The 13841-nt window shown below is 37.5% G+C and overlaps 1 protein-coding gene across 2 annotated transcripts in view; it reads left to right on the top strand.

The window, feature by feature from the left end:
* Positions 1-13841, top strand: part of VPS45 (vacuolar protein sorting 45 homolog) — a 70978-nt gene that overhangs the window by 19094 nt on the left and 38043 nt on the right. For both annotated transcript variants that reach the window (NM_001244994.1, XM_085020648.1), the window contains 3 exon segments: positions 7910-8068; positions 8267-8374; positions 9465-9586. In NM_001244994.1, the coding sequence (NP_001231923.1) occupies positions 7910-8068; positions 8267-8374; positions 9465-9586 (389 nt within the window).

Below are 13841 nucleotides of genomic sequence, written 5' to 3'. Positions count from 1 at the left end.
CTAGTCGGATTCGTTTCCACTACGCCACGGCAGGAACTCCAGTTAATTGTATTAAATTCTAATTCTTAAATAGATAAGTATTTGCTGAAAAAGGTATATAGTAAAAACTGAGCCTGTTAGTAGTTTCACTTGCATCCTTACAGTTAGTCTGTGTGTATGCAAGCCTGTATGAGTGTGTACATCTCTCTTTTTTAAAATTCAGATGATACCATACTATACACATAGTTCTGCATTTTGCTTTTTCGGTTAACTAGGTATCTCAAAGACTTCCAGCCAGAACCTAGACATCATTCTATTAAATCACAAAATGGTATTCCTTTCTAAAGATACATCACAATCTATTTAACTTGGCCAACTTAACTTTATGAGAGCTCTGAATCCTAATCACTAGATCACCAGGGATTGGCCAACTTATTTTATTTTATTTTTTATTTTTTAAATTTTATTTTTTTAAATTTTTTTTACAAAATAAAATACATATATTTAAACACAATTACATCCACACAGATTATTATATCATGGATCTTAAGAAACAGATTAAGTGACTCCCTCTGGAGAAGTGGAATGGAAAATATGCTGAGACAAATAGGAAATTTATTCTATACTTTATCCCATTTTGTATGGCTTTCATCTTTACGATTTAGTATTATCTATAACATTTCAATTTTTCTTTAAAAATTAGCATTTTATTAAAATTGTGTATATTATGCAACTAAAATTTATAAAGAAGAAAGCCTTATATACCATTAAATATTTTATATAGCATAATAAAAAGCATAACCTAACTGGTAAGAATAACAAAAATAATACACCCCCTGAAAATAAGTAAAATATAAAATGCATAAATTGGTTAAAAAACAGTGTAACTATATAAATATGTCCTCACAATTTGTTACATCCTATTGATTCTTCAATAAAGGCATTATACCATTCTAGGTGATGTGATAAACAAGACATTATAGACTTTACATTGTACCATGGAGAGAAATGGTTATTAATAATACAATTGTAGAACTATATAATTGTTCAGTTGCATTATTTAATTATAATTATCATAAATTCTTTGATGGAGAGGAAATCAGAATCAGTTCTAAGAAGACTTCAACATTCCAAGAATGATGTCAAATGACCCCCTTCATGGTGGATTATGCACTTATTTACTATGAGATATATTTCTTCTTCAGAGATTCCTTGTTTGTGTATCAACTGTAGATTTTTGGTTTGCAGTTATTCTGAAGTTTTGATATGAGTCTATGTGTATATGTGATTGTCTTAAGTTGTTCTCTTAATTGCAAGTTCATCTCCAGTGTCCTGCATTTGTACCCACCTCTTCTCATGATTTCTGATTTTGGTGGTATAATTGTGCATGGGTGATTTCGTATCTTTACTGTATATATTATACCTTTACTGGTGAGCCTTGTCATTTGTGGAATTTTTGTTTCCTGTTGCTGTCTTTTCTTTTCTGCCGAGAGAAGTTCCTTTAGTATTTGTTGTAAGGCTGGTTTAGTGTTGCTGAATTCTCTCAACTCTCGCCTATCTGTGAAGGTTTTGATTTCTCCTTCAAATCTGAATGAGAGCCTTTCTGGGTAAAGTAATCTTGGTTGGAGGTTTTTTCCTTTCATCATGTGAAGTATATCATGCCACTCCCTTCTGGCCTGCAGAGTTTCTGCTGAAAAATCTGCTGATAACCTTATTGGGGTTCCCTTGTACGTTATTTGTTTTTTTTTCTCTAGCTGCTTTCAAGATTTTCTCTTTGTCTTTAATTTTGGTTAGTTTGATTAATATGTCTCAGTGTATTCCTCCTTGGGTTTATTTTATATGATACTCGTTGTGCTTCCTGGATTTGAGTGGGTGGTTCCTTTCCCATGTTAGGGAAGTTTTTGGCTATTATCTCTTGGAATATTTTTTCTGTCCGCTTCTCTCTCTCTTCTCCTTCTGGCACCCCTATAATACGGATGTTGCATTTCACATTGTCCCAGAGTTCTCTGAGACTCTTCATTTGTTTTCAATCTTTTTTCTCTTTTCTGTTCTGCATCCGTAATTTCCACTAATCTGTCCTCCACCTTGCTTATTCATTCTTCTACCTCCTGTATTCTGCTTTTAGCTGCCTCTGGTGAATTTTTTATTTCAGTTATTGTATTTTGCATCTCTTCTTGTTGAAGTTTTATATCTTGTATCTCTTTGGTCAGTGTTTCCTGGAAGTTATCCATCTTTGCCTCCAGTTTCTTTCCAATGTCTTGCATCTTCTTCAGCATCAACAGTCTAAAGTCTTTTTCCTGGAGGCTGAGAATCTCCTCCTCGCTTAGCTGATTTTCTGGGGTTTTTCCTTTCTCCCTCATCTGAGTTATAGTTCTCTGTCTTTTCATTTTTATAGGTTTTTGGTGTGGTGACCTTTTTACAGATAATAGAGTTGTAGCCTCTCTTACTTCTGGTGTCTACCCCCCTTGTGGCTGAAGTCTGTATGGGGGCTTGCTGTAGGCTTTCTGTTGGGAGGGGCTGATGCCTGCCCACTGGTATGTGGAGCTGATTCTAATCCCTCTGGTGGGTGGGGCTTAGTCTCTGGATGGGATTAGAGGCAGCTGTGTGCCTGAGGGGTCTTTAGGTAGCCTGTTTACTGAGGGGCGCTGTGATCCCACCTGGATTGTTGTTTGCCCTGGGGCTTCCCAGCACTGACTGATGGGTGGGGCCAGATTTTCCCAAAATGGCCACCTCCAGAGAAAGGCAGCTGCTGAATATTCCCTAGAGCTTTGCCTTCAATGTCCCGCCCTCACAACAAGCCACGTTTGCCCCTGTTTTCCCAGGATGTCCTCCAAGAACTGCAGTCAGGTTTGACCCAGATTCCTATGGAGACCTCGCTCTGCCCTGGGATCCAGTGCACGTGAAAGTCCATGTGCACCTTTTAAGAATGGGGTCTCCGTTTCCCCCAGTCCTGTGGAGCTCTTGCGCACAAGCCCCACTGGCATTCAATGCCAGATGCTCCAGGGGCTCTTTCTCCCAGTGCCAGATCCCCGCACATGAGAGTTTGATGTGGGGCTCAGAACTCTCACTCCTGTAGGTGAGTCTATCTCTCTGAACCAGTTAGTTTGCAGTCTGTGGAGCTTCCCACCTGGGAGGTATGGGGTTGTTTATACCAGGAAATTGCCCCTCCTACCTCTTGATGTGGCCTCCTCTTTTTCTTCTGGAGTAGGGTATCTTTTTTAAGGTTTCCGGTCCATTTGGGTGGGGATTGCTCAGCTTTTAGTTGTGAATTTTGTTGTTTTTAGGAGAGAAGTTGAGCTCCAGTCCTTCTATTCCCCGTCTTAATCCTCTCTCCTGGCCAACTGATTTTAAACAACACTACTAACAGCTTAAAGTTGGCTTGTGGGCCTAACATAGTATTCCTTTGAAAACTTTTTATTTTTCTCAATAAAATTAATTTTCTTCTCTTTAAATAAAAACAGAATTGTATCCTGTGACTCAATTTAAATTTCCTTTTGTTTCTTTATCATTTTATTTTTCCCTTTGAAACAATAGAACCAAACAATCACTAGCCAATTTTAGTATCTTTATTTGTATCTCTCTACCATCTGGAAAGCAGTTAGAAAAGGTTACTGTAATTCCTTGCCTGAAGTCTTATTTTTTTGTTTACTTTTAAAGAAAAATAGATACTTTAAAATATGAATCCCATTTGTGATCCACTTTTATATTTTTAAAAATTATCTTTTGAAAGTTTTCTTGCTTGTGATGTCAGGGTGGTTACAATGAACAGTTGATTTGGACTCTCCCACCATAAAGGGTTTCTTTGGCAACATGATTTAAATAGTCTATAAAGAGAACTTTTGTTTAATAATGAGTAGATGCCAGGGGCCTGACCCCTAGATGGGTTATAGCATTCCTTGGCTTGACCTTAGATGATAATACGTCATGAAGCAATGAATTGGTTTTTGAGTAAAGATGAGGTTTCCTTTACTGAATATTAACTGTATCATGGTGAGAGAAAAAAAGCTCACATATTGCTAAAAAGAAACCAATAAATTGCTGCCACTTCCAACCAGTTATTCTACAGGCTAACAAAAATTTGACTTAGAAGGATTTCACTAAACCCAAACTGTAGTGAAACTGTCATTGAAATATGTGCATAGCGCTGGAAAAAAACTCTTTTGATTAGTAAGATATTTTTCCTGTGCCATAAAGAGAAAAATCTTTAGAAAGTAAACAGTTTCTCCCCCTTTTATTGTCATATCATAGCTCTTCATTTGAAAGGAAGATATAGTCTATTTTATATCTCTCTTTCCTGACCTTGGGTAAAAGATCTCAAATCATCCCACTAATAACACATAGTAAGGACAATAAATACTTGTTAGAAAAATGAAGATAAAGAGGTCTGTTTGAAGCAGTATAAGACAGTGGCTAAGAGCTTGAATCTTGGCTGGCTTGGCTTTGAAAAGGATTCTTAACTACTCCAAGTCTTACTTAGTCTTTTGTCTGAAAAAATGGGGGGAAATATCAGTACTTGCCACAAAGATATTTGTGACGGTGCAATGAGCTTATACATGTAAAGCACTTAATATGGTAAATGGTACTTGTTAATATTTAACTATCATTATTTTTTCATTTTTTAAAGTTTTATTGAAGTATAGTTCATTTACAATGTTGTGATAATTTCTGATGTGCACAATGTGATTCAGTTATATGTATACATATATCTGTTCTTTTTCAGGTTCTTTCCCCATACAGGTTATCATAGAATATTGAGTAAAATTCTCTGCACTATACATCAGGTCCCTGTTGACCATCCATCCATTCTGATACAATAGTGTGCATATGTGCCAGTCCCAGACCCCCAATCCATCCCTTTCTCCCACCTTTCCTCTTTGGTAACCTTAAGTTTGTTTTTGAAGTCTGTAAGCCTTTTTCTGTTTTGTAAGTAAGTTCATTTGTATCATTTTTTTTAGTTTCCACATATAAGTGACATCATGTAATATTTTTCTTTCTCTGTCTGACTTCATTTAATATGATAATCTCTAGGTCCATTCATGTTGCTGAAAATGGCATTATTTCATGCTTTTTTATGGTTGAGTTATATTCCATTGTATATTTGTACCACATCTTTTTTTTTTTTTTTTTTTTTGTACCACATCTTCTTTATCCATTAATATTTTAGGCTGCTTCCATGTCTTGGTTATTGTAAATCATTCTGCAGTGAACACTGAGGTTCATGTCTCTTTTCAGCCTTTGGTTTTCTCCAGATATATGCCCAGGAATGGGATTGCTGGGTTTTTTTTTGAAGAAACTCCATCCTGTTTTCCATAGTAGTTGTACCAATTTACATTCCCACCAATAGTGTAGGAGGGTTGACTCTTTTTAATATTATTATTTGATAGTACATTCCTTCTCTCTCTCTCTCTCTCTCTCTCTCTCTCTTTTTTTTTTTTTTTTTTTTTTTGCCACACCTGAGGCATGTGGAAGTTCCCAGGCCAGGGTTTAACCTGCTATGCCACCAGGGAACTCCTAGGACTTTTTTTTTTTTTGCTTTTTAGGGCTGCACCCCGCGGCACGTGGAGGTGCCCAGGCTCAGAGTCGAATCAGAGCTACAGCCACAGCAACTCAGGAACTGAGCCGAGTCTGCAAACTACACCACAGCTCACAGCAACGCCAGATCCAGACACTTAACCCACTGAGTGAGGCCAGGGATCAAACCTGCAGCCTCATGGTTCCTAGTCAGATTTGTTTCCATTGCGCCACAATGGGAACTCCCACAGACAGTAATTCTTAAAGCTACAAAACCAGCTACTTCTTACAGGAAACATTTCTGTAGGATTTTCATCTTTTTTTCTTAACATGTTGGTAAAATTTCCTCTTTAAAGAGGAAATTTGCCCCCAATCTCTTCTAAATATTAACTTGCTAGAAAAATTACATATCAACCAATATGCCTTCTATATTGTTCCCATATTTACAAATCTCATAGAGCTAAAATGTGTTAAGGAAACATACTTTATAGCAGAAAGGGCGTACTTGTTTTATCCTTCTTTGCCCCAATGGCTATGAAGGCACTGGGGACAGGAACTCTCTAAATCATCTCTCTAACTTCCCCAGTGCCTGGCATAGTGCCCTCTGCTTAGAGAGTGATCAAAAAGTATTTGCTAGCTCTAATTAATTTGTTCTGCTGCATAATAAATATATATCTATGCTATAGGGAAGTCCCTTAATGTGAGGATTGACAAAACCTAAACATGATGTTGTCTAGCTTTGCCATCAGTACCTGCCCTCCTAAAATCATAAATATTCAATTTAGAGATTATATTATTCATATCTCTGTAAGCCATGTGGAAACGTTGTTACATAGATGCTTCTTAGAGATTAAGCCCAATCTTCCTATGTCAAATTTTACCAACTTGCCTCCATTTCACTGGTCAATCACTAACACTGAAAGAAGGCAGTAGTTTTACAAGTCAGCTGGTAGTTCTCTTGTGTCCTATATTGATTGAAGTGGTGGAAATAGTATGTGTTCCTTATTTCAGCAAGGAAATTGCAGCCTTTCCTCCATGAGACCCTGGACCATCTCAATCAAAGGAAAGAAAAGAGTAAATATCCATGGTTAAATTCATTTTTGTCCTAAAGCAATTACAGTGAGAATTTATTTTCTTTTTTTATCATTTATTTATGTATATTTTTTCTACTCTACAGCATGGTGACCCAGTTACACATGCATGTATACATTCTTTTTTCTCCCATTAAGTGTTCCATCACAAGTGACTAGACAGAGTTCCCAGTGCTACACAGCAGGATCCTATTGCTAATCCATCCTGAAGGCAACATTCTGCATCTATTTACCCCAAGCTCCCAGTCCCTCCCATTCCCTCTCCTCCCCCCTTGGCAACCACAAGTCTATTCTCCACGTTCATGATTTTCTTTTCTGTGGAAAGTTTCCTTTGTGCCATATATTAGATTCCAGATATAAGTGATATTGTATGGTATTAGTCTTTCTGTTTCTGACTTACTTCACTCAGGATGAGAGTCTCTAGTTCCATCCATGTTGCTGCAAATGGCATTAGTTCATTCTTTTTTATGGCTGAGTAGTATTCCATTGTGTATGTATACCACATCTTCCTAATCCAATCATCTATCAGTGGACATTTGGGTTGATTCCATATCTTGGCTATTGTGAATAGTGCTGCAATGAACATGAGGGTGCATGTGTCTTTTTTAAGTAGAGTTTTGTCCGGATAGATGCCCAAGAGTGGGATTGCTGGGTCTTATGGTAGTTCTATGTATAGATTTCTAAGATACCTCCATACTGTTCTCCATAGTGGTTGTACCAACTTACATTCCCACCACCAGTGCAGGAGGGTTCCCTTTTCTCCACACCCCTTCCAGCATTTGTTATTTGTGGACTTATTAATGATGGCCATTCTGACTGTTGTGAGGTGGTATCTCATGGTAATTTTGATTTGCATTTCTCTAATAATCAGTGATGTTGAGCATTGTTTCAACTGCTTGTTGGCCATCTGTATATCTTCTTTGGAGAAATGTCTATTCAGGTCCTTTGCCCATTTTTCCACTGGGTTGTTAGCTTTTTTGCTGTTGAGTTGTATAAGTTGTTTGTATATTTTAGAGATTAAGCCCTTGTCAGTGGCATCATTTGAAACTATTTTCTCCCATTCTGTAAGTTGTCTTTGTTTTCTTTTTGGTTTCCTTTGCTGTGCAAAAGCTTGTCAGTTTGATTAGGTCCCTTCTTATCTTAAGCAAGAGGCATTTAATTTTTGTTATTGAAACAGTTGCTAAACCTATGACCTGTACATTGCCATAGTAGTAATCTTAGTCATATGTATCTTAGGTGTATCACTGCCATTCAGTAATGGTTATAGCCAAGATATTACACATCAACCACGTGAAGAGAGGATAAATATCAGTTCTGTTTTTCTTCAGAATGTAAAGAGGCTCCTGCAGAACCCCAAAGTGACAGAGTTTGATGCTGCCCGCCTGGTAATGCTTTATGCTCTACATTATGAGCGACACAGCAGCAATAGCCTACCAGGATTAATGATGGACCTCAGGAATAAAGGTGTTTCTGAGAAGTATCGAAAGGTAACCAGATATGTATATTAATCCCATCAAATGGGAACCAACACTGTTCTTACATACTTAGCTCTGACAAATGATGTCATACTATCTTTATTCACAGAAATATATAATTCTGTATTCTCATGTCTTCATTTATTTAATAAAGTTATTTTCTTCCTGTCATCCAAGCACTAAGAGTTTGTTTCTCTCTCTTTTTTAAAGCTTGTGTCTGCAGTTGTTGAATATGGTGGTAAACGGGTCAGAGGAAGCGACCTCTTCAGCCCCAAAGATGCTGTGGCTATTACCAAACAGTTCCTCAAAGGATTGAAGGTATGACATCTCTATGCTTTCCTAAAGGAAAGACAGTCGAAGCCCCTAAGGCTGAGAGTGAATGAATATGATCTTCAGAGTAACTTCAGGATCGCTGCTGGTTTAGTACTATGTCAATTAAATGAAATTAAAGCGGACATCCTCTGGAAAGTTTTTTCTTTAAATACTTCCTGTATTAGAGCAGCATCAGCATCAGCCCACATATCTGAGAAGGGAATTACGAGATATTTCCAGAAAATAATCAAGAGTAAAATGGCAGACAGTTCTGTTAGTTGTAGCTATTTTACTCCATTTGTTTACAATTTAAAATTTGTAAGGTGGTTTTTCTTTGAAGGAAATTAAAGATGAAGCAAACAATTGTAGATCTTTTTAAAACACTCACCTGTTGTCTTAAAATGGTCAAAAATTAGTTTTAATCTGCTAGCCTTTCTTACATTTCCTAAAAATTTTCCATTTTCCTGAGTGTTTTTAGTCTCCTTTTCTGTGTGCTCCTTCCTTTTATTTGCTCTACCTATCATACAGTATTTTCACAAAAGGATGAGAGCCAGTGAAGATATGATAAAGGATTTAAGCAATTCCTTTTTTTTTTTTTTTTTTTGTCTTTTTGCTATTTCTTGGGCCGCTCCCATGGCATATGGAGGTTCCCAGGCTAGGGGTCGAATCGGAGCTGTAGCCACTGGCCTACGCCAGAGCCACAGCAACACGGGATCCAAGCTGTGTCTGCAACCTACACCACAGCTCACGGCAACGCCGGATCCTTTAACCCACTGAGCAAGAGCAGGGACCGAACCTGCAACCTCATGGTTCCTAGTCAGATTCGTTAACCACTGCGCCACGACGGGAACTCCGAGCAATTCCATTTTTAAAATTCTTTTATAACAGCTAGCCTTAAAATACAGAGTATTTTAATGAGATTGGTGCATTTCTAATTGATGAAAATAATTAATTCTAAAATTCTCCTAAAATTCCTGCTTGACTCTATCCCATGAAGTCTCTGTTGAGTGCATGTCCTTTTCTGATATGAGTATCATTAACTATTACATGTCAAGTTTCCAAAAAATGACATAAGAACCATTTCCCTCTGTCTTAGGGAGTAGAAAATGTATATACTCAGCATCAACCTTTCTTACATGAGACCTTGGACCATCTCATCAAAGGAAAGCTTAAGGAAAACCTATATCCTTATCTAGGCCCCAGCACACTCAGAGACAGGTAAGATAACAAAGATATTAATAATAAAAACCAGAAAAACTAAGAAAATGGGAAACTTAGGGTAATATAAGGGACTACAACTAAGGTTATATCATTCTATTTGTCCTTCCACGGTTGTTTCAGTTCTAAGATTCTTTCGGTGTTTCATGTGTCAGAGTTAGATTTAAATTTACCTGTTAACCTTGAAGCATCATTTCTTTTGGAATAAAGAAACCGTTGTTTTGAAGCTCCCCTACCCCCCCCCCCAACTTGTGTTCTGTCCTTTAATATCAGACCAGTTTCCTTATGCCATTTAAGGTTCAGTTCCATGGAATCTAGCATTTGGACTTTCAAACATTAAGGCCAAAAATAGATTTGCTGCTTGATTGCCATCCAGAGCAGGTTGTTACTATTTTTGGTGAGGACTGGACTTTGCGAAATGTGGCCAGCATAAAAACTGAGACCTAATTAACAAAGGCCATTCGTTACATGGGAGAAAAGGATGGCTTTCTTTTTAAGTATAAACTAAAGAAAACAATTAATTGTCACTATAGTCCAGTGGTTTGTTAGTGTTAATAAAAACAAAATTTGTCCAGAGCAATTGTGTAGGCCAGGCTTACTGTTTTGTTTTTTGGTTTTTTTGGCCTCACCTGCAGCATATGAACATTTTATATACACACAAATTCTACCCAGTTATAAATTATATTCTTGTGTATTTTTTATTGGGACACATTATAAAGAGCCTAATATATATGGCTGAATCCTGTTGGATAGATTGATATGAGCATTGTTATGGGTAGTGAAATTCTTCTATTTTTTTCAGCTAATCATAATCTAAGAGCCTTGGAAGACTAGTGTTATATAAATATAAGGAATTTTCTGAGAAAAATGTTTTTTGAGGTACATAAATAACTCTTTTACAATAAAAATATTTTTTTCACTTTTTTCCTTTTTTAAAAAAAACCTGGAAATTTGGTAACAGAACAGAAAAAAATATTTTTAAAAACCCAAGATTGAGAGGTATCCAAGCTGCATCTGCGACCTACACCACAGCTCACAGCAATGCCGGACCCTTAACCCACTGAGCAAGGCCAGAGATCAAACCCGCATCCTCATGGATACTAGTTGGGCCCATTATCACTGAGCTACAATGGGAACTCCTCTTATGAACTTCATATAAGAATTATTGAACAAGAAATTAGCCACTTATTGCTAAAGGGGCATAATAGAAGAGTATATTGTGGATGATTAGTTCATGACAGGAAACCTTTCTAATTTGGGTAATTCATTTCTAAACAAAGCTCAAAATGATGCTTTTCCAGCAAAATGAACATTCATCAGTTTTGGCATCTGTTAGCTTTGGGCACTATTATCTAAATATACATATAGTTAATAATTCAGTTGCTTCATCCTACTATATAAAAAAATTTTATTGAGTGCCTTTAATATGTCAAGAACTGCTGTAAATCCTGGGGAAACAGAAATGACAGGAAAGACAGGTACCTGCCCTTGAGGGACTTACATGAAGGAGACAGACAGTAAGCTAGTAGACAAATAAAGAATATAATTTGAATGAGGTAAGTGCTACTGAGGAAATAAGTAGAGTAATAAGCTATGAAGTAACTTTGTAGAGGTAGGGAGGGGTACTTTAGGTAGAGAGAACCTCTCTAAAGAAGTGATATTTAAGATGAGATTTGAATTACAAGAAAGAACCAATCACATAATGATTAGAGGAAAAGCATCACAAGAAGAGGGAACACCAGAACAGAGTTCTCGAAGAAAGAGAACTTGGCAAGTTCTTGGAACAGAAAGAAGTCCAGTATGGCTGGAGTATGGAGAGTAAGGAGGAAATAAGAAGTTGAGAAGATAAGTAGGTCTGGATCCCATAGAGTCTTATAGGCCCTGGTAAAGAGGTTTTTAAAAGTTTTTAAATATCATAGGAAGCCATTAAAGAGCTTTAAGCATGTAAATGACATGAACTGAATTATGTATTAAAAGTCGCTTTGTTGGGAGAATGGATTATTGAAGGCAAAATTAGAAGCAGAAAGTCTACCTAGCAGGTGACTGCAGTAGTCCAGGTAAGAATGAAAGTGGTTTGGATAAGGAGGCTGGGAGAGAAGGCAGAATCAATAGACTTATTTAATGAAGTATATTGAAGAAGAGAGAAGGTAAGAGAGAAGTCAAGAATAACTCTCAGGTTTGTGGGGGAGATCAAGAGTTCTGTTGTTAAGTTACAGATGCCTATTAGATAAGCAAGTGGAAATGTTAGATACCAAATTGGGAGTCAATAAGATTTTGGTGATTTAAAGCTATGGGAATTTTAAATCTCTAGGGAGAGAGCATAGAAAGAGAAAAGGAGAGCCCAGGACCAAGCACTGAATAGAGGATGTGGAGTCAGCAATGGAGATTGAGAAAGAGATAGCAAAGATAAGAAGAAAACCAGAAAAGCATGGTGTCCTAAGGACCAGGGAGCTAGTGGTACCCTGAGACCAATCTTCTAAGAGATTTATAAAAAAAAAAAAAAAAGAAAAGAAAAGAAAAAAAAGAAAAGGTGAAAACAGTGAGGAATCCATCAGATTTGACAACATGGAGGTCTTTGATGACCTTATTCCCATTCCACTGAGTTTGGAAGCCAAATTAGAGAGGGTTGCAGATACAAGATAAAAAGCGTCATGTATATGACACTTTTTTAGAAGTTTTTCAAGAAGGGTTAGAGAAATGGGGTGGTGGCTAGAAGAGACTGTGAGCTCAGGGGAAAGAGAGATTCTAGAGCATATCTGTAATCTGATGAGAATTATCTTAGAGAAGGAGAAATAGATAATGCAGAAGAGAAGGAGGAAGAGCTGCAGAAGTGAAGTCTTTAGGGGACCCAGAGCACAAGCAGAGGAGACTGATAGGAGCAGAGGTACTTCTTTCACTATGACAGTTTGACGGTGAGAACACAGGGGCTGTCTTGTCTGATTGCCTCCATATTCTCAGTAAAATATGGTGTCAGGTTATCAGCTAAGGTAGGGGGTAAAAAGAGAAAACATTGTGAAATTGTTGACTTGTAGGCGAGGAATACAATTTTCTAGGGAAATGTAAGTAGGACTTCTAGGATCGAGTGCCCATTGGAGTTTTGTGGTCATTAATTTAAAATACAGCCCATGAACCTACCTGTGTGGTTTTTCTCTAGCAACTTTTAGCTGCATTATCTTAAATGAGGAAAAGGCGAATAGCAGGTGCAACTGGGATTTGGGGAAATTAAAAAGGGAGGAGGATATTGGATAGTGAAAAAAGTACTGTTGAGTGAACTGGAAGTATTGATAAGTTCAGAGAATTATTACAGTAGAGATATTAGCATTAGTGAATTAAAAATTGAGGTGGTTGGAGTTCCCGTCGTGGCGCAGTGGTTAACGAATCCGACTAGGAACCATGAGGTTGCGGGTTCGATCCCTGCCCTATGCTCAGTGGGTTAACGATCCGGCGTTGCCGTGAGCTGTGGTGTAGGTTGCAGACGCGGCTCGGATCCCGCGTTGCTGTGGCTCTGGCGTAGGCCGGTGGCTACAGCTCCGATTCAACCCCTAGCCTGGGAACCTCCATATGCGGCGGGAGCGGCCCAAGAAATAGCAACAACAACAACAAAAAAGACAAAAGACAAAAAAAAAAAAAAAATTGAGGTGGTTATTAAAGAAAGGGGTCTTGAATTCAAGATTTCGTATTGTAGACACTTGTAATGAAAAAGTGTATGTTATAATCGTGGATGTTGGTGATTGTGAGGGATGGAAGAACAGATCACTGTGGGTGTGGAGAGAGGATGTGAGATGAGTAATCCACATGGATGTTAAAGTTAACTGAAAATCTTGAAAAGAGCAGGAGTGAAAAGGAGGACAGTAAACCAGAGCTAACATCTTCAGGGAATAAGAGAGTGACCAGGAAAGGAGGTCAGGAAAAAACAGTGCAACTATATCATGAGCTTCAAAGATAGTGGAAAGTTTGAAGAAGGCAGAGAAGTGGTTGTGAAACTATAGTAGGGGGCACAGAAGATACCTACGCCACATCCTGACCCTGCTTAACAGAAAAAAGACTGCAGGGGACTTGAAAAGACCTACTAAACAATTCACTTCTTAGAGTTTTCCATGTAGATACACTTGCACAAGTACACAGAGACATGTAAAAAACGATATTTACAAAAATATTATTTGTAATGGTGAAAAAAATGGAAACAAGCTAAATATTTATCAGTAGAGAACTGGTTACCTCAATTACAGTACAGTACTATGCATTCTTCTTAAGA

Source organism: Sus scrofa, chromosome 4 (genome assembly GCF_054392235.1).
Source record: "Sus scrofa isolate SSC_HxYL_T2T_F1_AM1 chromosome 4, Sscrofa_HxYL_maternal_Yorkshire_Landrace_v2.0, whole genome shotgun sequence".
In the NCBI taxonomy this organism is placed as follows: Eukaryota; Metazoa; Chordata; class Mammalia; order Artiodactyla; family Suidae; genus Sus; species Sus scrofa.
This window is presented reverse-complemented; position numbering and strand designations above follow the sequence as displayed.